General features: G+C 47.0%; 2 protein-coding genes across 5 annotated transcripts in view; both read right to left on the bottom strand.

Annotated features, from left to right (window-relative positions):
- Positions 1-8,606: 8,606 nt before the first annotated feature.
- On the bottom strand, positions 8,607-25,167 carry LOC101613114 (guanine nucleotide-binding protein G(s) subunit alpha). Of its 4 annotated transcripts, none has more exons than XM_045156499.1 (13): positions 25,004-25,167; positions 21,183-21,255; positions 18,281-18,325; positions 14,300-14,357; positions 14,093-14,212; positions 12,681-12,778; positions 10,221-10,275; positions 10,040-10,113; positions 9,882-9,940; positions 9,651-9,771; positions 9,434-9,564; positions 9,259-9,326; positions 8,607-9,030 (listed from the first exon to the last, which is right to left on the bottom strand). In XM_045156499.1, the coding sequence occupies exons 1-13, from the start codon at positions 25,140-25,142 to the stop codon at positions 8,884-8,886; spliced, it is 1,188 nt and encodes a 395-aa protein (XP_045012434.1). In that variant the 5' UTR covers positions 25,143-25,167; the 3' UTR covers positions 8,607-8,883. The 4 variants fall into 4 exon arrangements, with proteins under 4 accessions (XP_045012434.1, XP_045012435.1, XP_045012436.1 ...); XM_045156500.1 differs by having other exon boundaries at positions 14,300-14,354; XM_045156501.1 differs by lacking the exon at positions 18,281-18,325.
- LOC101613767 (neuroendocrine secretory protein 55-like) overlaps positions 21,188-25,473 on the bottom strand; it is a 54,681-nt gene continuing 50,395 nt past the window's right edge. Inside the window, exon 2 of the mRNA XM_045156503.1 lies at positions 21,188-21,255. The gene's annotated coding sequence lies outside the window, so the exon portion shown is untranslated. The remainder of the gene's footprint in view (positions 21,256-25,473) is intronic.

The following is a 25,473-nucleotide window of genomic DNA, read 5'->3' as shown; positions in this document are numbered from 1 at the left end:
CACCACATCTAGAAGTGACCGAAGAAAAAGAGATTGGGTAAATTGTCTGTTTTTTTCTTCCTTCTGCTCTTGGCTATGGTGGAACCATGAGGGAACCAATGGGGGAGGCCTCTATCCTGCAGACAGAGCTTCTGCAAGAACTGCAGAAGCCACCTGCCTCCGGAAGGATGAGTGAGAGGCACTTAAGTTGTTCTGTCTGTACCTGAACAGGGTTCTGACTTTGCAGCTGAATACATTTAGAAAAAATTTATTAACAACTTTCATACCTATAGACAATATACTATGATCATAATTCCTTCCCACTTCCCTCCCTTTTCTCCCCTTGCACGTCTCCCCTCCCCTGAATCCCATCTTCTTTCCAAGTAGTCTCTTATTTTTATGTCATTTTTACCCTCCTATTATGCAGATCTTGTGTAGGTAGAATCACCCACTGTGAGGCCATGAATATCAAGGCCAGTTTGTGTCTGGAAGACAGCATTGTAAGCCCTCCTCCCCTTCCTTTGGCTCTTACAGTCTTTCTGCCACCTCTTCTTCAATGGTCCCTGAGCCTTTGAGTGTGTGATATAGATGTCTCACTTGCTGGTGAACATTCCACTGTCACTTCTCAGCACTTTGGTGAGTTTCACATCATGCCAGTGATCACCACCATCTGAAAAGAGAACCTTTTCTAACCAAAAGTGAGAATAGCATTAACATACGGGCATAAACACAAATATTTAGAAGGCAGTTTTCTGGGCACAATATATGCATTTAGCCAGACAACAAGCAGGTATTACTCCCTAAGTGCTAGTGACCTCCCCAGGCATAGGCTTTGGCAGGCAGGAATTTCTCTCCTGTGGAGACAGCAGTTGGTTTCTCCCATAACAGACATGCCACTATTGCACCAGTTGCACTTTGGGCCTGGCTGGCCAACCATACACCTTGCAGGGTCCACTGCTGAGACCGCTGATGACTTTTCTCCGGATCACACTCTCTCAATCAATATAGCAAATAGGTAGGAAAGTCAACAACCTCTAGTTGTTCATAGCACATGAATGTAATGATTAATTAAATAACATAACTCCGCTACACCCCATCAGGGAAACTATCCCAAAAGATAGAAAGTTCAAGTCTAGACTAGGGATTTGGGTAACAGTAACACAGAAAAAGTGCTCCTTTAAATGCCTTTGCTGTGTAGCCCTCATTTGAAAAGCCCAATTCACATGCATGTTTCATGGTCAATGTAGCATATGTTTTACACGTAGCTCGCATGTGTACGCTTCAGCAGCGGCTGCTGAGGAAGTCACAGATAACACCCTCCAGGGCTTTGAACCCTGAGATGAGATGTCCATCTAAAAGGCCTAGACACCCTGGTTCGAGGCTTGATTCCCCAGGACCCACATTAGCCAGATGCACAAGTGGGTGCACGTGTCTGGAGTTTGTTTGCAGTGATTGGAGGCCCTGGTGCATCCATTCTCTCCTCTCTCTATCTGCCTCTTTCTCCCTCTGTCTGTCGATCTCAAATAAATAAATAAAAATAAGGCTGGAGAGATGGCTTAGCGGTTAAGCGCTTGCCTGTGAAGCCTAAGGACCCCGGTTCAAGGCTCGGTTCCCCAGGTCCCACGTTAGCCAGATGCACAAGGGGGCGCACGCGTCTGGAGTTCGTTTGCAGAGGCTGGAAACCCTGGCGTGCCCATTCTCTGTCTTTCTTTTTTCTATATTGCTATGCTTATAAATAAATAAAAGATATTTTTAAATCATTTAAAAAAAAAAAAGGCCTAGACAGTACGTGGTGACACACATTAAGTGTGTGTTCCAATGACTCACAATGATAATAATCCTGGTGACAACCTCAGCGTAAGTGTTTGAATGGCTAGCTCCCTCTCATTGTCCACATTCCCATTTAAAGTTTCCCTTCTTTGGAGGCTCTCCTCTGCCATTCTAAACATCCTATTTCCCACCATCTGCACCTACCTGAAATTGTTTTGATTACTTGTTTGGTAGTTGGAGGTCTCCCTGCCAGGAAAGGAATGCCATGTAGCAGAACTCTTGCTGGCCCACACAAATTCTATACTGTACATACGCTGAGTGGAAAGATGGCCTAAACCATCCCATAAACGATCCTATGCCAGCATGGTCTTCATCAGTACAGTTTTGCCTAAATTTAAATGAGAGTGCAGGCAGAAACACCCTTACCTCGTTTTAGACCTTCCTTCCACTGCAAGGGGCCCCGTGGCACATGTTCTCTTGTCCAAAAGGTCAGTAGAATGTCCCTGTGTATTGCTTGACTTGCACACCATAAAACAGTGTGGCACCAACTGTTGCTATCAGAAAGTGAGTTGTTTTGTATCTAAACAGAGATTTAAAATTCAGCTTAAACTTTTTTTTAAGATCAATTTAGATACCCCTCCCCCATTTGAGTGCTGAGGATTTTAGGATTTAGATTTTTACAATAGCCTCATGAAAATTGTGTTTGGTTCCAGAGCTAAAGGGAAAATGAAAATAAAAATCTTTTAAATAGGCTGACTTGGGCTGGAGACATAACTTAGCTGTTAAGGTGCTTGCCCGCGAGGCCTAAGGCCCAAGCTCGAATCTCCAGTATACATGAAAGCCAGATATACAAGGTGTCTGGAGTTCCTGTGTAGTGACTAGAGACCCTGACACAGAATGGGGATTCTGTTCCTCGATCTGCCTATTTCTCTTTTTCTCAAATAAGCAAATAAATAATAAATAAATAAAAGTAGGGTGGCTCCTCAGGCAGGGGAGCAAGGCTTGAGCACAATTTTGCAACCAGAGGTGAGAAGGACTAGAACCCGTGGGCAAGTTCGAGCATGCTCAAGACCATGGAGGGAAAAGGATCCACCCTCCAGGGGATAGGGCATCCCTTGGTGCTCTGCAGGATTTCTCCTTAAGGTCACAGGTCCTAGACTCCTGACAACTGATGTCAAGGTGAAACACCAGCAGCCTTCATCCCGTCTTCTTGAATCTTCTAGGACAACAGGGTCTGGCAGAGGTCAACAGTGGGCTTTTACTCTCTCAGGTTCTCTAGGCCCCTGTTACTTTCTAGTAAGATTAGAGCACTGGCACATAGAAGCACCTGATGTCTGTCTCTATGGCCTCCTTCGATAAGATACCATGAAGTTGCTGCCAACTTTGACTGGTAAGATAGGGTCCTGGAAAGTAATAACTAACTTATGGCCTGGAATCTGTGCTTTCATTTCAAATCATATTTGATTCCTGTTCTGAAATTTACAGATATTCTCCAAAGAAGGTTCCTGAATTTCTGTGTAGGAGGGGACTTATGGTGTTAAGTGATCAGGACTCAAGTTTCTAGTAGGTGTCTTTGCAGGGGATTATAACAGATGATTGCATTTGGTTACTTCTGTTTATTTGGGGGCGCCAAAGGATTGTGTGTCAAGGAAGGGTGTTCGGTTTGCATAGAACACCTCTATCTTAGATTATGTATTTATGGGATGATTTCAGAAGTTACAGGAATTTGTTGGTGTGTTCCAGCTATGTAGTAAGCCTTCATCTTCCTTGAATTGTATGTTTACTAGGGTTGTTCAAGGATTATAGGAATACACAGCAGGCCTCCATCTTGGATTATATGTTTTCGGGGGTCTTTGGAGGATTATGGGAATATTTGAGGGGATTCTGTTTGCACAGCAGGCCTTGATCTTGATTGCATGTTTACTGGGGTTTTGGAGGATTATGGGAATATGTGGGGGGATTCTGTTTGCACAGCAGGCCTCCATCTTGATTAGATGTTTACTGGAGACTTTGGAGGATTATGGGAATATGTGGGGGGATTCTGTCTGCACAGGAGACCTCCATCTTGATTGCATGTTTACTGGGGTCTTTGAAGGATTATGGGAATATGTGGGAACATCTGTTTGCACAGCAGGCCTCCATCTTGGATTATATGTTTACTGGGATCTTTGGAGGATTATGGGAATATGTGGTGGGGTTCTCTTTGCACAGCTGGCCTCCATCTTGGATTGTATATTTGCTGGGGTCTCTGGTGAACTATGGAAAAGTGGGAGACTTCTCTTTGCACAACAGGAATCCATCTTGGATTGTATGTTTACTGGGGATTTAAAGGATTATAGGAATATGTGGGGAGACTCTCTGTGCACAGCAGGCCTCCATCTTGATTGGATGTTTATTGGGGTTTTGGAGGATTATGGGAATATGTGGGGGGCTTGTCATTGCACAACAGGCCTCCATCTTGATTGCATGTTTACTGAGGTATTTGGAGGATTATGGGAATAAGTGGGGGGCTTCTCATTGCACAGCAGGCTTCCATCTTGATTGCATGTTTACTGGAGTCTTTGGAGGATTATGGGAATATGTAGGGGGCTTCTCTTTGCACAGCAGGGCTCCATCTTGATTGTATGTTTTCTGGGGTTTTAGGAGGATTATTTGAATATGTGGGGCTGGTTAGCTTTGCACAGCAGGCCTCCATCTTGATTGCATGTTTACTGGGTGTTCGGAAGATTATGGGAATATGTGGGGGGCTTCTCTTTGCACAGCAGGCCTCTATCTTGATTGCATGTTTACTGGGGTATTTGGAGGATTATAGGAATGTGGGGGGGGGCATATGTTTGCACAGCAGGCCTCCTTCTTGATTGTATGTTTACTTGGGTCTTTGGAGGATATGGGAATATGTGGGGGGCTTCTCTTTGCACAGCAGGCCTCCATCTTTAATGTTATGTTTACTGTGGTCTTTGGAGGATTATGGGAATACATGGGATCCTGTCTTTGCACAGCTGGCCTTCATTTGGATTGTATATTTGCTGGGGTATTTGGATAATTATGGGAATATGTGGGGGGCTTCTTTTGTCACAGCAGGCCTCCATTTTGATTGTATGTTTACTGAGGTTTTGGAGGATTATGGGAATATGTGGGGGGGGGGCTTCTCATTGCAAAGCAGGCCTCCATCTTGGATTGTATATTTTCTGGGGTCTTTGAAGGATTATGGGAGTATGAGGGGGGCTTCTCTTTGCACAGCAGGCCTCCATCATGATTGTATGTTTACTGGGGTCTTTGGAGGATTATGGGAGTATGAGGGGGCTTCTGTTTGCACAGAGAGCTCCATCTTGTATTGTATGGTTTTGGGGGTCTTTGGAGGATTATGGAATATGTGGGGGGCTTCTCTTTGCACAGCAGGCTTCCATCTTGGATTTTATGTTTTCTGGGGTCTTTGGAGGATTATGGGAATATGTGGGGGGGCTTATCTTTACACAGCAGGCCTCCATCTTGGGTTGTATGTTTTCTGGGGTCTTTGGAGCATTATTGGAATATGTGGGGTGCTTTTCTTTGCACAGCAGGCCTCCATCTTAATTGCATGTTTACTGGGGTCTTTGGAGGATTATGGGAGTATGAGGGGGCTTCTGTTTGCACAGAGAGCTCCATCTTGTATTGTATGGTTTTGGGGGTCTTTGGAGGATAGGGGAATATGTGGGGGACTTATCTTTGCACAGCAGGCCTCCATCTTGGATTATATGTTTTCTGGGGCCTGTGAAGGATTATGGGAGCATGATGGGGGGGGCTACTGTTTACACAGCAGGCCTCCCTCTTGATTGTATGTTGACTGGGGTCTTTGGAGGATTAGGGAAATATGTGGGGGCTTCTCTTTGCACAACAGGCCTCCATCTTGATTGTAGGTTTACTGGGATCTTTGGAGGATTGTTGGAATATTTGGGGGGATTCTGTTTGCACAGCATGCCTCCTATTTGATTGTATGTTTACTGGGGTCTTTGGAGGATTATGGGAATATGTGGGGGATATCTCTTTCCACAGCAGGCCTCCATCTTGATTGCATATTTAGTGGGGTATTTGGAGGATTATGGGAATATGTGGAGTTTTTTTGTCACAGCAGGCCTCCATTGTGATTGCATGTTTACTGGGGTCTTTGGAGGATTGTGGGAATATATGGGATCCTGTCTTTGCACAGCTGGCCTTCATTTGGATTGTATATTTGCTGGGGTATTTGGATAATTATGGGAATATGTGGGGGGCTTCTTTTGTCACAGCAGGCCTCCATTTTGATTGTATGTTTACTGGGGTTTTGGAGGATTATGGGAATATGTGGGGGGCTTCTCATTGCAAAGCAGGCCTCCATATTGATTGTATGTTTTCTGGGATCTTTGGAGGATTATTTGAATATGTGGGCGGGGGGGGGTGTTCACTTTGCACAGCAGGCCTCCATCTTGATTGCATGTTTACTGGGGTCCTTGAAGGATTATGGGAATATGTGGGGGGCTTCTCATTGCACAACAGGCCTCCATCTTGGATTGTAAATTTACTGGGATCTTTGGAGGATTATGCAAATATACGGGGGCTTCTCTTTGCACAGCTAGCCTCCATTTGGATTGTGTATTTGCTGGGGTATATGGATAATTATGGGAATATGTGGGGGGCTTCTTTTGTCACAGCAGGCCTCCATTTTGATTGTATGTTGACTGGGGTCTTTGGAGGTTTATGGGAATATGTGGGGGGGGGGAGGTTCTCTTTGCACAGCAGGCCTCCATCTTGATTGTCTGTTTTCTGGGGCCTTTGGAGGATTCTGGGAATATGTGGGGGTTTCTGTTACAGAGCTGACCTCCATTTTGGATTTCATGTTTTCTGAGGTTTGGAGGATTATGGTAATATTTGGGGGGATTCTCTTTGCACAGCAGGCCTCCATCTTGATTGTATGTTTTCAGGGGCCCTTGGAGGTTTATGGGAACATGTCGGGAGCTTCTCTTTGCATAACAGGTCTCTGTCTAAGATTGTATGTATACAGAGGTCTTTTGAGGATTATCGTAACATATGGGGGGGCTTCTGTTTGCACGGCAGGCCTCCATCTTGGATTGTATGTTCACTGGAGTCTTTGGCAGATAATGGGAACATGTGGGGGGCTCTTGTTTGCACAGTAGGCCTCTTTCTTGGATTTATGTTTTCTGGGGTCTTTTAGGATTATGGGAATGTGGGGGGGGGATTCTCTTTGCACAGCAGGCCTCCATTTTGTATTGTATGTTTACTGGGGCCTGTGGAGGATTGTGGGAATATTTGGATGGGACTTCTGTTTGCACAGCTGACCTCCATCTTGTATTGTGTGGTTACTGGTGTCTTTGGAGGATTATGGCAATTTGGTGGCGCTTTTGATTGCACAGGAGGCCTCCATCTTGGATTGTATGTTTACTGGCTTCTTTGAAGTATTATGGCAAATTTTTCTTTTTGGGGGTGGTGTTCTGGCTACTTCTATAGCAGGCCTCCATCTTAGCTTCAGTTGTATGATTATTTCAAGGGTAGAGGGTTTTTCAGACTATTTTGTTTCAAAATCTTCAAAATACAATTGTATGAATTTGGTATTATGTAGGCCTCGGGAAGCCTTATGGAGGCAAAAATTAGTATACTTGCTATTACAGCCCTCATTGGGGCTCATAAATGAGGTAAATGATCCCTAATGATTAATTTGGCTGGGATTCATTTGATTTTTAAAATATAATAGGACGTCAACTCAATGCCTGGGTTGCAGAATTAACTCATGTCGCATTATTCATTTGAAAGCCACAGTGCAGTGCTGAGGTCACCACAGGGCTTCTTCCCCATCCCAAACTTTAAGAATTCCAACCATGGTGACCACAGAATGAGGATTGAGCCTGGGGGTTAATGACTATCGGACAACAGGAGACCACAGGTCCAAGTCCTAGCTATAGTGCAGTTTGGCTTGTGTTTAATATTGGGGTTCCATGAATACTGGCAACCATACCACCCCCACAGTATGTTTGTGTTACTGAGTGATGTTCCATATTCTTGTATTAATTATTGTATCTTCCCTTAGTTTGTTGTATAATCATGCACTTTTCCCACTTTCATGATTTTGCTTAACTCTTCAGTTTTACCCATCTCCCTCCCCCATGTATTTTTCTGTGACTCTCCCCTTAGGGCTTTTAGGTCTTAGTCATGCTTAAAGGACATAAGATCCTATCCTAATTGTAAAAGCAGTCACTTTGATGAATTATCTTTCTGAAATTTCGGTGTGAAAGACCCCATAGCCAGATTACTTAGGTGTATGAAGTGAACTCAGATGATTTTGAATACCCCACCTCCTACACCCTGGAAACAGTCTGTTGATTTCCTCATAATTTAGTTCATGACTGTCTTAGACTAATTACTAACACCTGTTTTGTAGCAGACCAGCAAATAGGTGTGCTGACGCAGTGCTATACACCAGACAACTCCCAATGGGCAGCAGCCATCGTCCAGAGCGTAGCCCTTAGTTTAAGGTGCAGTGGTTCAGGTAAGGGGTGGGCTTTTGTGAAGATTAGGTACCTCCCCAAATACATAAAGACATTTTGTCCTATTGGCCCTGGGGCCTGTACCTCTATCTGGGGCCTCCCAACTCTTTAACTGCTGGGCCATCTCCCCAGCCCTACTTGGGGGTTCTCACCTCTTGATTGAAGGACCAAGTTCTACCCATGCTCTCTGGGAATTGGGAACCATAAAGAACTCACAAGAGTTACATCATTATTTGCTCACATTTAATTTTTATTTTGATTTTTTTAATGCTGCACAACACAATATTTATTTCATTTGTTTCATTTATTTCATTTATTTCACTTGTTTCATTTATTTCTTTATTTCTGTTTGCTGCTTTTATTTTATTTACTGAAAGTGAGAGGGAACTTTTGTGGCCTTTTTCTTTTTCTTTTTCTTCTGTAGGCCGCCTTAAGCTTACTAAATTTGGAACATCTAAGCAAGCTGAAGGGAAGAGGGGGTTTCGCAAAATCACTTGGGGGAAAGGGAAGGTTGCGTTGTTAACCATGCCCTATGGTGGGTGATTAACTGCTTGTAGAATTACGTTTCACTTTTAATTAATTGTGCTTAAGGCTTTAGTTAAATTTGGGAGTTCCCTTCTTAGAGCAGCTCGTACTGGCGAAGGTGCATGCGCTGGATGATGTCACGGCAGTCGTTGAACACACGGCGGATGTTCTCAGTGTCCACAGCGCAGGTGAAGTGAGGATAGCAATAGTGGCGCCCATCTCCACTAGCAGTGCTGATTCTCTGTGGGGAGAAGTGAGACCTGGTCAGAAGCCTATCCACGACCCCAGTGCCATTGAAGGCCTTTTGGATGAACCACTGATATCATATGAAAACTAAGACCAGTGAATGGGGCACACAGCTAGAATGTGTGTTGGATACTGATATAATAAAATGGAAAGGCTGGATGGTTCAATCTCTAAATCTAGCATTAAATATATTTTGCAAGGGAAAGAAAAGGGAAATACTCACCAGAAACTCATCGCGGATGAAGTACTTGGCCCGGGTCACGCGTGGATCCTCTCCAGGCTCGGGAGTCGCTGTATGGAATATAAGTACTTTCTTAATTATGAAATCTTTAATTAACATCCCCTTTTCAAGAGACCCACCCAACTGAACTGCCACCAAGAACAGAAGTCCTACATACCATCCTCAGGAGTAGTGTAGCGCGCAAACTCTGGGAAGTAGTCCTCGATCTTCGATTTCCCAGCGAGGACTTTCTCAGCAAGCAGGTCCTGCTTGTTGAGGAACAGGATCACAGAGATGGTGCGCAGCCATCTGGAACAGAGGGGGCGGGGGTCAGCACCGGGACCAGAGTCCAGACCTAGGCTCTCGGGCAAACTGAGGGAGGCCCTGCAGCACACCTGTTGTTCCAGATGCTCTTGAAGAGGTTCAGAGCCTCCTGCAGGCGGTTGGTCTGGTTGTCCTCCCGAATGACCATGTTGTAGCTGCTGCTGGCCACCACGAAGATGATGGCAGTCACATCTGAACCCCGAGAAAGCATAAAGAGTGAGCGTGTGAAGCAGAAGTGACTGACCCTTAACAAGCCCCCAAAGCCCGCATGCGGCGAGTGTCCAAGGCCACTGCGTCCTTACCGTTGAAGCACTGGATCCACTTGCGGCGCTCATCGCGCTGGCCGCCCACATCGAACATGCTGGTGGGAAGAAGGACAGCCTGTCACTGCCAGGCCCACCACCGAACCACCAGAGAGCAAGATGAGCCCCCCACTATAAGAAGACAACAGTTCACTTACTGGAAGTTGACTTTGTCCACCTGGAACTTGGTCTCAAAGATTCCAGAGGTCAGGACGCGGCAGCGAAGCAGGTCCTAAGACAAAGCAAGGGTCAGCACATCTCCCCAGAACCAATGGTTACAAGAAGTGCATGCTGGAAGCTTCCAGCCTTGGGTACCCATCTGACTAGAAATGTGCGTACCTGGTCACTTGGCACATAGTCGGCCTGCTTGATGACATCAATCTTGTCCAGGAAGCTTGGAGAAGAAAAAAAAAAACACACACGCTGAGGTGATCACAGCAAGTATGCGCCCACCTGCTAATCAGGCCTGGCTCATGGAAGTTACTGTCTCAGAGAGCTAACAAAGAGCCCAAGGTGGTGCAGAGCTTTGTTTTGGCTTTTGATTTTGCAGAGATTAAAAGAAATTAAATTTCAAATTGTCTGGTGTGAACTAAAGCGTGAGTGGTTTCCCTCCATTTTTGATGAAAGCTGTGGGCTTGGGAGCTGCAGAGGAAGATCTCCCTTCAAGGGCAAATGAGATTGTTTGGGTTACTCAGAAAGTCCTTCGATTTTAATTTTTAAGAATCTCATCGATTAATGAGAACAACGCCAACACACTCTGTGGGCACAAAGAGGCCCTTCTTGCAACTCGCCCCACAGAACAGGAAGCAAACACAAAGTTCCCTTCCCATCTATCAGGTCTGTGAAACAGAACATTCCAGATATCAAGCTTGTACTTTTAAAACCTAGCTGGCCTGCGTTGCTGGACTAGACACAAGTTTAGGGAAATCAAGTTTGTCCAGCTTTGGATAAGAGTTACTATGAAAATTAATTTTATTACTAGTTTAAGTTTTTTTGTGTGTGGGGGGGTCAGAATTATTTTAATCGGAAAATATATTAATCACAAAGGCAGTAAACTCTATTTAAAGAAATCCCCTAAGTTTTTTTCCCCCTTTCCCCTTCCTTTCTACCAGTTCCGAGTTAGTCTGGCTTAGAGGATATACTAACTTGCCCAACCAATCTTACAGTCCAGAAATAGCTCCCCAGCCACCCTGGCCTCCAGCATGTTGCCATGGCAACGGAACCACAGTTCTATAAATAGATCCTCAGCACCAAATCTTGTGAGAAGACATCTGGAGTGGGGCCAGCCAAACTCCAGCTCAAACAAATACACACCAGCAGTGAGAACTGGGCCCAGAAGCAGGGCCTGGGTGTGCGGGACCTAAATGGTTACATCAGAAACCACGCAGGAGCTGGAGAGACATCTTACAACTTTCAAGTCAGGGTGTCTTCCTCTCCTCGGAGTTTCTTTAACTTCCCACAATCTGTGCGTGTGGGTGCCAGGTCCAGATAAAGTTGCAGCGGTAATGTTGTGCTGCTTTGCACAAAACCCGTTTTTGCATGGTGTGACTAATAAACAAGAACCCTGCTAAACCACTGTTAATTAATGAAACCTGCCCCCCCAGTCATATGGGGGGGCTGCGCCTCCCGCTCCAGGACCTGCACTCAAATCCTGACTCAGATCCAAAACACAAATCGCAAACAATTCCAGGATTTCCATTTGTTTTGCGTTACTATAATTAGTGCTTCCAGCTTTTAGTACAAACTTGAGAAAAATTAGGGACTTTGTAGAAGGAGTGGGGGCTGGGCCCAGAGGGATTGTGTTTCTGTTCTTTGAAAGAATATACAAGTTTTCTGATGCATTAAACCCTCACATATCTATGTGTGTGACACTGAAAATAACCGAAGGAACTTCCTATGGGAAAGCAGGGCCAGGGAAAGTGAACTTCCGGAGTGCTCCGAGCCCAGCACCCGCCGGCGGGGTGTGGAGCACTGTACTGCCCTCAACAAGACGGGCGAGTCACTCTGTGCCTTTGTAAGGAACCAGCAGCAACAAACACCTCTGCTTTTTTTTTTTTTTTAAATGACCAGGACTGCCATGTCCACAGGTACAGGTGTGCACACAAATCTACTTCTGCAATCTTTTCCTTCATCATTTTCCAATAAGCATCATCAGGCGAGCCCACCTACCTCTGTGCCAACTTTGGGGGAATGTCTTTTCCACTGTTGCTGTTAGCCTTACCCAGTTTCCCCATGTAAATAAATAGCTCTGCTCAGGGTTATAGCTTAGGACCTAAAATCCAGGGTCTACCCACCATTCCCAGTGTGATGGCATAAAGAGAGACAAAGCTCAAAAGTCACCTCCGTCCAGAGGGACACACGTGGTACTTCACAGCGTAGCAGCTGCTGGAGTCACTGCCATGGCGGAAACTGTGAGGCAATTAACAGCTAACTGCCAAGGGGCGGGGATGGCATGTTTTTGTTTCTGCTGCTGTTCTTTGTTATGCATTGAAATTACATAAATAACATGGAACATACTTACATTCTTATTTCCCTAAATGCTTGCAGGTCATTTCAATGAATTCCTTTTGAGTGAATTCATCATGACCACTTTATTACAAGTAATTATCATTTTGCTCTAACAGGTTAATTGTTTATGTAAAACAATGCCACCGTACTAAAAAGTGCAACTAAGGGCTTTATAAAACAAATGAATCAGGCTAGGACTTTCTGACTGCCAGTGGGGCAAGTGGCTGGCTACCACGGAAAGGGCCGAGGGGGCTGCTGGGCTGTGTGGACTCTGCAGTGATGGCGACTTACTACTGGGCGCAGTCAATCAGCTGGTACTCATTGGAGCGCTCGTAGCAGGCACGCACTCCTTCGTCCTCCCACAGAGCCTTGGCATGCTCGTAGAATTCCTGAAAGTGAACCCGAGAAAGAGTGCCGAGTGAGAGATGTGCGCACGCATCAGGCCCAGAGCCCTCACCTCAATGTTCAGGCCGTGGCGCTAGGCAACTCCAGGGGAACCCCCCTCTCAACACTTCTGGGTCTGTAAAGCTCATTTCCCTTCTCTGATGGCGGATGACTGGGGCTGGTGGCTTCTGTCATTTTCTGGGGGGAAGGGAATGTATTAACAATGGGGTCATTTCCTTGTTTTGCAGAATTGTTTATATAGGAAGAATGTATAGTGATCTGCGTTAGCATATGCCAGGACTACAAATACTGCCCAGATACCAGGTCATCTGGCGGTAGTGGGGCTGGCGACAGCCACTGTCAGGCGCACGTAAGGCAGGCTGCCATTTTGTCTTCCACAACACAGAACCATGGAAGCCAGGGTTATGTCACTGGTGCTGTATTCACTATTTGCTTTTAATTACAAAATTACCTATTCATATTAATTTCCCTAATGACCTAAATTTGCAGCCAAAGCCTGTTTAAAATGTACACAAATTCCCACAAAAGCCTTTAAAAGGCAACAATAACTCATTGTTTTAACTGGAGACCAAGTGTCTTCATTTAGCCTTAAAAACCCCCACATCTTTCCATTACATTTTTTGCTCCCCTCTTAAAAAACTGTTCTTCCCCACAAAGGGGCCAAGATGAATATGCTTGGGTGGAACAGTTCTGCACTAAAAGTAGCTCCTTAAGAGGCCAGCAGACCCTTGTCAACAGTCAGAGGGCAGAGAAGAAAATATTTTCTATAATGTTCTCTTTTATAATTTATGTTTCAATTCTAATATAGGTATTACTTTAAGAGTAAGAAAATATCTGCTCCAAACAAGGATTGCTTTTTGAAAACCTTAATATTGCTAAAAGGTAACTGTCTTGCCCCTGGCCTTCACTTACATATTGCACAGTATCTCAGGATTAAGCGGGCAGTGGGCCGTAATGTAACATATACTTTTGTTTGTCTTAACGTGAATGAGGGAGTAATTAAGCCTGAGAGCTCAGGACTTTTTCCCCCATAAAAATTTACAATCTAATGAAGTGAGATGTTTATTTGTGGGGTGGGTGAGCCAAGATTTATAAGGGGCGACAGAAGCCGGCTCATCCATCCTGGACAAAGCCTTACTAATATGAGCTATCTTTGATATGGCGTTAAGGATATGCGTGGAATTAATCGCAGATATGTGTCTGGCCAGTGTGTGGGGCTATTACTGGTAGTCTCATGGGACTCAGCCACAATGAGGGGGAGAGGTGAGAGGGTGACCCAGGGTGGGGGCGGGTCTTACAGGTGGGAAGTCAAAGTCCGGCACGTTCATCACGCTCAGAATGTAGTCCACTCTGAACTGGTTCTCAGGGTTGGCCAGCTCCACAGGGGGCACCAGGTTGCTCATGGCAGCCACGATGGTCTGAAAGTGGGTCAGCAGAGTGGTCAGGGGAGTGCACAAGGGGAGGGGAGTGCTAAAAGGTAAGAGAGCAGGGGGCTGGGAACGTACTTCAATGGCCTCCTTCAGGTTGTTTTTGATGTCCTGCACTTTGGTGGCCTTCTCACTACAGTGGAATTGAAAAGAAAAAGAAAAGAAAATCATATTGCATCCTGCCCACCAGGTGTGTCGCCTTGATCATGATATGCCAACTAAGAAGCATAGTATTCTGTTCTTCAAAGAGTTTGTGGGTTCAGATCCGGAGACTGGAGGCACCTGGATAGATTATGACCTCCCAATGTGTCCTGAGGACATGCCCAATGGGGGCAGATTAGTGAACTGTCACTGAGATCATTATCGACTGTACCATAAGTTGTACCTGGTTCATCTGCTGGACACCTAGGCTTCTACCTGAACTTCATTAGCAGGGGTGAGTGTGAGTGTGTGTGTGCAGGGTGTCATTACAAGTCTTCATTAGCAGGGATGACCGTGAGTGTGTGTGCAGGGTGTCATTACAAGTCTTCATTAGCAGGGGTGTGTGTGGTGGTGCAGGGTGTCATTACAAGTTGGGTTTGGAATTCTTGGGCTGTTCCATCAACACTGAGAGAACTAGTGAACAGCAGTGGTGGTGGTAGTAACTGAGCCAGATGCCAGGGCTGCCCATCCGTGTTTGCATTTTCTTTCTTACTTATGTATTTATTTTATTATTTAAAATGGTGTCTAGCATAGGGAATCGAGATAGTGGCTGTAGTGCATAGCCGTGTTTCTAGTATGTTAACGTACTTTGGTTCCCAAATGTGAATAGTAATAAGTCCCCGCCCCCAAGGAGTCCTGATTGCCGGGGAGAGTTTGGGGGGGCAGAGTCTAAGCTCCTCTGTTTAGTAGGCTCCATGTTTGTTGCCTTTGATTGATGTAACCTATAAGGTAACCAACCTCACGCAGTCTTTCTGGAATGATCTGTACTCAGTTACTGGTCTCACAGGTTTATCCCTGGGCAGAATATTAATTTCTTCAGCAGGTCAGTGATATGGGTGCATATGTCTGCCTTTTACACACTAGCCTTTATGACAGGCACTTTCAGGGGGAAATCATTAGGGGACAACACAGCCCCCCCAAAGGACATGTACTTTGCCTGCACCTCATGTTAGTAGAGGGTAGAACAACATTCCCACTACAGGGTGAGATCCTGACATCATGCAGGGGGAGGCAGGGGCTATAGCCCAATCCCTCTTGTAGGGAAACTGAGGCTCATTTGGAAAGTCCTAGTCACAAAGACTTTGTGGGGGGGGGCAACACACACAGGAGCTGTGGCCTCCATTTGTAATTAAACCTCTAGAGGTCAGCAAGACAAGCGGCAGGGCCAGCAAGGGGGACCCAGCAGTGACCTCAGCCAGGAGGGTCTACGGGAGTACGGGACATGGGGCAGGGGCTCAGGGACGCAGCTGGGGGGGGGGGGGGGTCATGTGTGTGACTGCCCGCAGGATGCTTCCCAAGTGCTTCCTTGTTTGCAGATAAGCATTTCTGTGTCGTTTGGGGAGCGAGTGGGCCCTCTTTATCTGCATGGCCTCATGCCATGCTTCTCTTAGGGGACCCAGCTTAAGAGGACCTTCAGACAAGGCTTGGGAGGGCTGCTCTCATTAATGGGGTGAGGGATGCTGGGGACAACATCTCGTGGCCATCGTGGCCTTTTAGATGAAAGTGCTGCTGCTTGTGGGGAAGAGTCACAGGCCACCCCAGGGAGGGGGAGGGGTCTGCACACCCAGGGCATGAGAGCTGTGCAAACCTGAGAGCTGCCTAGGAACCCCAGACTCTTAAAAGTCCTGTACCCCTGGTACTTAAAGGGCCCTGACCACTTAGTGTGGCTGTTCTGCTTGGGCTATGTGCCACTGAAGCCCACTTTGGATATTATGAATTTGTAGACTTGGTGTTATACTCTAAAATCATTGATTCAGACGTCAGAGGCTAAAGACAGGTGCATTTGACAGCCCTAGTGTTCACGTGTGCATACCCCTTACCCCTCCCTCCAGCCCTGGGACAAATGTGCTGCCCGTCATTTCACAGGCTTCCTGTCACCGGAACGCAAAGCTCCAAATCTATGGTTCTTGGGTCCCTCAAGAGAAAAGTGCGGGATGTACAGGGATTAAATGCCCAAATCCACATGAGGATAGGGAACAGTATTTCTAGAAGTGAGATTCTCTCATTCAGTTTGATATTTTGGTCTAAGTAGTAGTATGATAACTGGAAAGATTCCAGTCTTAAAATACGGAGATTTTGAGAACGTGTTCAGTATTCATCCACGTACGTGAATAGGTGTGGGAGTGTATCAAGTATAAAACAGCTAAAATAGAAATCTAAAGTCTAATTCGGGTGTGTAATACTAAAAACATACAATACTTCCATTGAAGCAGTTACTGTGTGGCTGGGGATATGATCCTGGGGGCTGGGCTCATCATCCTTTATACCGTCGCTTAATGAATTTAACTCTGAAATTCAGAAAAGATTCCTCAAATGCCTTTGAACTACTTAACAGAGGCAAAACACATGCCACCTTCCAGACTTCTGACTGACGAGAAAGTTAGGCTGGAAGTACTTTGAGCATAGTGCCACCCCACCCCCCAATAGATCAGGCCGATTAGTAGGGTTAGAATTGTTAGTAGGCCCTGCCCTCCTCATTGTAGTAAGTGGTGGGGAAGGTTATATTGCATTGTTCTATTTGGCTCTACACCTTATCTTTGTGCTTGTGGGGAAAGACAGACAAGAGTAGACAGAAGACAGACGCAAGATACAGGAATTGCTGCAACATGCATAGAGTTTTATTTATCACGAATGTTAATGCTGATGTTTACTGTAGAGCAGAGTCACAGAAGAAAGAGTGCAGGCAAGGTATTAGTAGGGTCAGGGGTTGGCATGTCATACAGTCATCTCTCAAAAACCAACTTTTGGTACAGCAGATTCTCAATGAGTCATTTTTATACAGGTGCCTCCTTTCCATTGTCATTCTAGAATTTTGCCAATCAGAGATATCACTCCATCATTAGAGGTTAGGTAATTGGTAGGGGTCCCCTCCCCCCTCCCCCCCGAAACAGAATAGTATTCTTATTAGAAGTTCCTAAGACCAGGCGTTTCCAGCATGCAAACTGATAGGACATGGTCGGGAAGATGAGAAACTGTGGTCACCATCTAGTAGGGGTAATAGATTCTAAAAGAAACAGATGAACAAAGAGAAGTCAGTCAACTTTGCCCCGACCCGGATCCTTTGCCCCTCCCATCCCTGAACATGGAAGCCATTTCTTTGAGATACCCTAGGCTAAGTCAATGGGCTGAGTGTGTCCTCATGAGGAAGAGCTGCTCCACCCTGCATGCTGGGCAAGCGAGATGAGCTACGATGGGTCACCTGGCATGCGTGTGTACGTGTGCATGTGTGCGCGTGCATGAGATGGTTGTGGGGATGAGGAAGCAAAACAAAAAATGATAATGAATGGGAGAAGAGGGTGCCATCACAAACGCCCTGAGCCATTAGCTAATGCAAAGTGCCTTGGATTCAAGTAACAACTGTAAGAGGCCAGGAGGCTCCCAGGGACCATCCAGTGAGGGGCCATGAGGGGCTGAGGCACCAATGTGAATTTTAATAGGCAAAAAAAAATTTTTTTTTTTTACCTCAAAAAGGCCTGAAATTTTAAAATTAAAGACAGACCAGAGGATAGAATTTAGTAAGTTTTAAAAAACAAGTGTTTGATTCAAATAGAGAACTGGGGGGAAATGGAAACAATATGGGGAAAAAATACCAATTCTCAAAATCTTAAACTATCGTCAAATGCCGAAATCTGTAACTTTCCCCCAGGTGGATCTAATTATTCGTTTAGGCACGGCCAAAAAGAAAAACGTTTTGCACTTTTTTCTCTGACAAGCTGTTTACATCATTAGCAAATGTACAGGGAGATGGCTGATGACCCTGAGATGACGTGTGTTCTCTCCCTAGGTCTGTGTCCTCAGTTTCCCACTAGGATCTTCATGTTGGCTTTAAGAAGTTTTTCTGTTTTGGAATGTGCCTACCCATCGCTGTTGCTCCTTGCAGCCTGCGGGTCCTCTTCGCCGCCCCTTGTAAAGAGAGATTGAAAGCTCACCTAGTCTGCAAGGCACCGCAATGTCACACAAACCCCACAGCCTCTCTGCATTCCTAAACAATCAGCCAAGCGCCAGGCGACAGTTTGTGCGCCATCCATCCTCCCGATAATTCCTAGGTCGCCTTTCTGGCTAAGTGGGAATGTCTCCCGAGACTGCAGGCCGTGGGGGAGCACTGCACACCTTCGCCGCTGCGCTTACAGAGCCCGGGGGACTCAGGCTGGGTCCGGGAGGGACCCATAATTACTTCTCGCACTTCCACTGAGCAGGGAGCGAGAGCAGCGAGGCCTGCACAATCCTTCTGAGAACAGGGCAGCGCACAGGGCCCCTAACGCTCGCAGGTCAGAACCTTCGAGTCCTCTCCAAACCCACAAAAGCTCAAAGGAGGGGGAGGTTTTTGTCCCTGTTTTCCTGGTGCAAAATGAATACCCCCCTTCTTGCAGTGGGTGGGGGGAAACTATCTATACATGTTGACAGTTATAAATAATTGTTCCTTAGAAATTAAAACCATGTCTGGACCGGGAAGCATCAAAAAAGTGACAAAACCCACAAACAAACCCCAAACCTGATCTTCAGAAATTGTAGAAAGTGCTCCTGGAAGCTGTGATGGCAGGATGGCCAAGCCTTCTCCGAAGCTGTGACTGAGTACCTCAGCCAAGGTTAATGATGTCCCCCGCCCTTGCCCCCCCCCCTTTTGTTGAAGGAAAAGAGTTAGTGTTGCATTAAGAAAGTCTAAATTCGACCTTCGTTGTTTCTGAAGGCCAAATGAATATGTGACCCCTAAAAGTGTAATGACAAGACAACCTGTGGACGTGCAGGCTAATGCAACTGCTGAGCCTAAAAAGGAACACAGGACCAGACTGAGAAGGGGGACAGGGTTAAGAAAAACCCCAACAATCCCTTTAGGGGCGCTGGGGAGGGGCAGCATTTCTAAGAAGGGCTAGCTCTTGCCGTACTGCAGCAAGGTTAAAGAAAGAAGGCCGAGACCGACCCAGGCAAAAATAAGGCTCTAAGACCCTGTAAGCGCAGCCTGCCGTGTCCCAGATCAGGCAAGTGGGATACCCTCGGCTCTGAGTTCCACAAAGGAGGCAAACCAGAAATGTCTCTTCCTTGTCACACAAACAGCGTGGAAAAGGGAAGCTCGAGTTTAGAATTAGACTGGCTCTCTCAGGGAGAATGCTTTTGGTAAAAAGATTTAAGCATTTTAAGGAAATATGTAAAGTAATAAAACTTCAAGTGCATTATTTCAAGGGTGACTTTATCTTTCATCTGAGTCAAACTAAGGTAAACAGTGGCTGTTGCATCTTTTAAAAATGCCAGTCCTGTCCAGCTTTAATCAAAATATTTATCTGGAGGGTGCATTATCAAATTATTTTTGCTTAACTAGCCTCATGATAAAGCAGTTCCCACAAGATGCAAGGAAAATTGCCCAAAATTTTTTAAGGTACAGACTCCCGGCTAATTGTCTATTCTTGTTTGCCGACAGGACTACAACCTCCATTGGTAAGGCCTTAAGAGAAGGGTGTGTCAGTAATTAAGAATTCCAGAACTGGTTTTTGATTAATGAAGGTGACTTATTTCATAGCCTATAGGTACATACTGATAACTGGAACCATAAATAAAAATTAGTAAACTACTCCCCCCTCTCTGTACCCTAATCTCTCCAAATTTGGGGCTATGACATAACGGAGAATTTGGAGCCCGACCATTTGTCATGGGCGATGTCACCATTTTGTAATCCCATTATTTATCTAACAGATTCGAGAATGTTCTGTAAAGTACCACTTTCTGCACTCTGTTCACCTTTGTTTCCCCAGTGTTTAATGTGTAGTGGGGCCAGCACACAGGCAGGCTTTTGTTTTGTCCAGGGATACTGCCTTGATCCAGTCTACCCACTGAGACCACTGTGAGTGGGAAGCAGGACCAGCTGCCAAGTGAGTCCACCTTGAAGACGTGGGGGGCGTTAGCCAGCTGCTTCACAGCACACGAGTAGCGCCCTCAGGTGCATCCAATCTACCGAGGTGAACCGCTGAGACTGCCGCCTAAATGAGCTTTTTCCTGTTTCCCCCATTTTGTTACAGGAGAATGTGGTATGGACAGGGGTCTCGATCCCCTAATTTATTAAATATTTCCTTGGCTTGCATCTTTCATGGAAGGCAGGACCCCACCCTTGTTACACATTTGTTTTGTCTCCCACCCCCGGCCCACCCCATCTAAGAAAATCTTTTTCTCAATGCACTGCTGTCATAGTGTCCTCAGGAGGGACACGTGAAGGTCATCTCAAAGGCAAAATGCCCTTGAGCTGGCTACAAGTATCTAACTCCTAGACTTCCCGTCACTTTAAGTGTTTCTTCTCATGTCCTCAGGCAGGTGGATTGATTTTTTTTAAGAGAAACAATCATTTGCCTGAAACATTAATTAAAAAGGAGGGGGGGGCATCCTGCCTCAGTTTCCTAATAGCTCAAGCCCCGCCACAGGTTCCTGATGCTGAGACCCCGGGCAGTGGGGGGGGGGGGGTCCCGGCAGCTCTCACCCGGGTGGTCAAGCCCGAGGCGGCCATGTTGGACACTCACCGCAGCAGAGGGCCTGGCCCCAGAGAAGCTGTCTCAGGGCCAAGTGCCGTTCACTGTCCTCTGTGACCAGGTCCTGTTTTTCGGGGGAGGGGGGTATGTGCCCCGAAGACACGGGGTTTTACCACTATTATTATTACTGATTTCTGTTGCACTGAAGAGCCAAAGGGGGAAGGCAGCCCTGTCTGAACCCCCCAAAGGTCAGTGTGCTGTGTGTCACAATGTCACTCCACCTCAGTGCCCTGTGCAGAGTTGACACTTACTCTCCGTTAAACCCGTTAACATGCAGGATCCTCATTTGCTTCACAATGGTGCTTTTACCAGATTCTCCAGCGCCTAGGGAGGGAAGCAGGGCTGGGTTAAGAGAGAGGCATCTCCCACTCCCACAGTGGGCCAGGGCGGGCTTTGGCGTTTGCTTTTCCACAGAAGCAGCCAGCACAGCACAACACCACACAACACAACACGACACGACACGACACAACACGACAGAATACACTTGCGATGTTCCATGACATTTCGACGCAGAGGGGGGGAAAAACACGAAAGAAACATTCAATTCAGTGTCTACCTGGAGTATTTCACCATCAGGATGACAAACAAGAATGAAAGGTTTTGCTGTTTTTAGTTATTTTGTTTTGTTTTTGTTTGTTTTTCTCTTTTGATAGTTGTTTTAAAAATTGAGGAGTGTTGCAGGAATGACGTAATTCTGTCATGGGGAGGGGACTGAAGTTAAAACTGTGTGATGAATACTTGGAATGCTAAAAGGTAGACATAAGTGTACAAGGCTACTTAATCCAATGTCTGTCAGAAGCTTCTGGTAAAATACCCAGGGTCCACAGACGATGCCCAGACACTGCAGTGTCCGCAGGTCACGTCCTGCTGCAGCGACTCCCTCCCAGCTGCGCCAGGCAGCGGCCTTGCTGCGGGTCTCCCACCCCTGAAGCCACAGCATCACATTTGATCCACTTGATCCCACAAAAGGAAAATGTTTCTAAAGATACATTTTTCTCTGGCTACAGCAACCATGTTGCAAAGGAAAATGGAAGACCATCAATTATCTGTCATCTCAAAAAAAAAAAAAACACAACCCCACATATTTTAATATCAAACATAGCACTGGAGACCTTATTAGCATCAGGCAACCTGCAATAGCAGTGAGAGGATACCCAAAGGGCAAGGCTAATTTAATGGCAAGGTCAAATTCCCTGGAAGCCCCTGAATTTAAAGATTCTTAGCCCCTGCTCAATAGAAGAACACAGGCCTCCATTTTAAATCACCTTTCATTTGTTCAAAAAGGTAACATTGTATAGGAAAACACACGCACAAGTCCATCAATCTAGAGGGAGGACTGCTGCTATTCTATTATTTTAATTTTTTTTTGCAGATGTATTCCCCAATCAATAATCCCTATATAAACAGCATTTTTGCCCTCCTCCCACACAAACTTGTGTTTTTATAACCTTTCTCTTTTTATTTTGTATTGTATTAATTATTGTTGCTTTAATGCCCAGATAGCCAAGCATTCCTCCCTCTTTGCCTCTCTCTTCACAAGGCTGTATTATCAATACCTGTAAAAGTTAAAATTAGTTTCCACAGAAGCATTGATTTCAAAGCTAATGCTATCTTAATGAGCGTAACTCTCATAAATTAAAATATAAAAGGCACTATCAAGAGCTCCCAGTAAGAGAACTCATAATATTAATCAGGATCGCTAATATCCTGATTTCAGAAGTGTTAAAATGGATGTCACCTGTCTTTTACAGGCAGAAACAGTTCCATGCCTCAGTTTCCACATTTGTGAAATTCGAGAATTGGACTGAAAAATAACTGTCAGTAACTTTTTTAATTAATTTGCTTTAATTTTCATGTCATTAAAATGGGCAAAAAACTGCCATTTTTAAAAAATGCAAAATGTTCCCATTATCCTGTGCCTTTGATTTCTATGTCAGGGGCCATCAATAGATCATGACAAATGAGGCCATATCAGCTAGGTTACCTTCAAAAAGACCAGTCAAGGTGTGTTCAGAGTAAGTCTCAAATTAAGGGGAGACTTTAATCACTGCATAAAAGGGCATTAGAAACTTCAAGTGCCACAAGCATCACCCTTGACTTAAATTAGTATTCATACAGCAAGATGGCACTCAGAGAAGATTCTAGATTGTTCCAGGCTTGAACTTTGAAATCAAAGCATATGAACATTAATATTCACATAGCATAATTATACCTTCAGAAGTTTTAGACAAGACTTCCACATATGTGCCATTTAATTACTGAAATCGCAAATGGATAAACACCAAAGAGACTTATCTTCACTTAATTAATAATTTTCTGCTTTTATAAATCTGGACCCAGGAGAACAAAGAAAGACGTGACCATTCAAGAAGAGCAGCCCAAGCCCCACCACAGACAAATACTGCCTTTTTTGCATTTTACTTTTTGATAATTAAGCTGTTTTGTTGAAATGTGACCATGAACTTGATCTTAACCTAGCAAATTCACAAATTTATTCAGATAGCCAAAATGCTAAGGAAGTGGAAAGCTTCCATTCTAATTAGTGCTTGTGTAATGCTTTTGGTCATTTCAACAATTTTTTGTGCTTTTGCGCTCTCCCCCCCCCCGCCCCCCCCGCAGCACCTTAAGAGGAGGAAAGGCCATCTCCTCAGTTAGGGACCCCCCCCCCCCCCCCGTCTCTCCTCAGTTAAGGATCCCCCTCCCTCCCACCTTTTTTCACCAAAGAAAACCCTGCAGTGAAAAAAAAGAGAAGAAAAACCAAACAACACTTGACAACTAATTAATGTCTTTTGATCTCCTCCAACCTGAGAAAGTGTCCTTAGCATGGTCTCAATCCCCCTCCCACCTTGAAAAGGACAGATTTTTTTTTAAACGCCATTTCCAGATCATGAAGCCATTTACAGACAAATGTCATTTTCCAGTTTTTATCTGATTTGTGATTTTTTTTTTTTCACAAAGCACTCTCAATGTGGCCAGTTAACAGGAAACTGTTATGCGTGTGTGTTTAATGGTTTATTGCACGGGTGGGGGGGGGGCGCAGCTGAGGATGTGGGGGGGGACAGCTGCTACCATTAATTCTCTTCTTTTGCTTTTCAAAAAAAAAAAAAAAGCCTGCAAAGTCTGGAAGGGGAAAAAAGGTCACACTGCAAAATGACGTGTCATTTGGCTTCACTGGGCACTTTTGCGTACTATCTTTTTTTTTTTTTTTTTGGTTTTATTTTATTTGATTCTCCTTCTCTTCCTTCCACGGCCCGGCCTGGCCCAGGACACGTCTGCTCCGCACACAGTCGGTCCTGCCCGAATCGCACCGAGTCGCGCCCAGCGGCCGCCGCGCTCCCTCCTCCCCTCCCTCCCGCCCCGCCCCCCCTCGGCGCCACGACTCGCCCGCGCCCCCTCCCCCCACTGCACCACCTTTACGCTCCGGTCCTTCCCGAGGGGCTGATGTCACCCGCCCCCCCAACCCTCCCGGCCACTTCCCCGCGCCGAAGAGCCCTCCGGCGAGGCCCCCCGCGCCAGCAAGGCGCGTCCCCCCATACTCAGCGCCAGCCCCTCTTTCCTCCACCTCCCCCCACCCCGCGGGCCCGGTCCCAACAAATCACACACCCTACGGAGGCGGGTCCCCCTCCCTCGGCCCGCCACCCTGTTTCCTGTGCCCCCAAACCCTCTTTCTTGTCGCAGTCTTGGGGGCCCCGCGGGCCTGCCCCTCCCCCGCCCGCACGCACCCGAGCCCCTGGCGTCGCGTAGGCCTCGCGGGGCGGCGGAGAGCGCAAAGAGGGGACGGGGGGAGGGCGGGCCGGGAAAGGGGGACCCGCGCCCCGTTTTGAGCCCCCCGCCCGGCCGAATGTGCGCCCGGGGGTCCCCCTGCTTCCGGCCTGCCCCCCGCCCCACCACCGCCGCCGCCACGGACAGAGAGCGCCCCGGGAGGGAGGGAGGGCGGGAGAGAGAGAGAGAGGAGGGCGGCGGGGCCCGGGAGCGCGCCCGGGGCGGGGGGCGGGCTCGGCGCGCGCGGCCTGCGGGCGCCCCTGGGTCGGGGCTCCCGGGGCCGGGCCGGCGCCCCCCCGACACCCCTTACCCAGCAGCAGCAGGCGGTGCGTGGCCCGGTAGACCTGCTTGTCTTTCTGTAGCTGCTTCTCGATCTTTTTGTTGGCCTCGCGCTGCGCCTTCTCCTCGTTGCGCTGGTCCTCGGTCTTAGAGTTGCCGAGGCAGCCCATGGCGGCGGCGGGGCGCGGCCGGGCTGCGGGCTGCGGGCGGCGGCCTCACGCGGGGCCGAGACACGGGCCGGGGCAGCGCCGGGCGGGCGGGCCGGGCGCGGACTACGGGGCGCGGACTGCGGGCGCGCACGGGGCACGGGAGGAGGGTGTCGGTCGGCACCGAGGGGAGCTCGCGGCTCCCCGCCCCTCGAGCCGAGGGGACTGCTTGGCCGCCGGCCGGGCCGAGGCGGACCAAGAGCAGGAGCTGCGGGAGCTGCTGCCGCCGCTGCCGCCGCCGCCGCTCTTATTGCCTCGGCCCCGGGCCGCGGCGGCGGGCGGGGGGAGCGGGGGG

This window comes from Jaculus jaculus, chromosome 8 (genome assembly GCF_020740685.1).
Source record: "Jaculus jaculus isolate mJacJac1 chromosome 8, mJacJac1.mat.Y.cur, whole genome shotgun sequence".
Lineage (NCBI taxonomy): Eukaryota > Metazoa > Chordata > Mammalia > Rodentia > Dipodidae > Jaculus > Jaculus jaculus.
This window is presented reverse-complemented; position numbering and strand designations above follow the sequence as displayed.

Coding starts and splice junctions, on each gene's coding strand:
- LOC101613114 (XM_045156499.1), bottom strand. CDS start 25,142: ATGGGCTGCCTCGGCAACTCTAAGACCGAGGACCAGCGCAACGAGGAG. Junction 14,358..18,280: donor GCAAGGAGCAACAGCGATGG/GTAGGCACATTC, acceptor TCAATTCCACTG/TAGTGAGAAGGCCACCAAAG. Junction 10,114..10,220: donor ACTATGTGCCAAGTGACCAG/GTACGCACATTT, acceptor GCTTTGTCTTAG/GACCTGCTTCGCTGCCGCGT.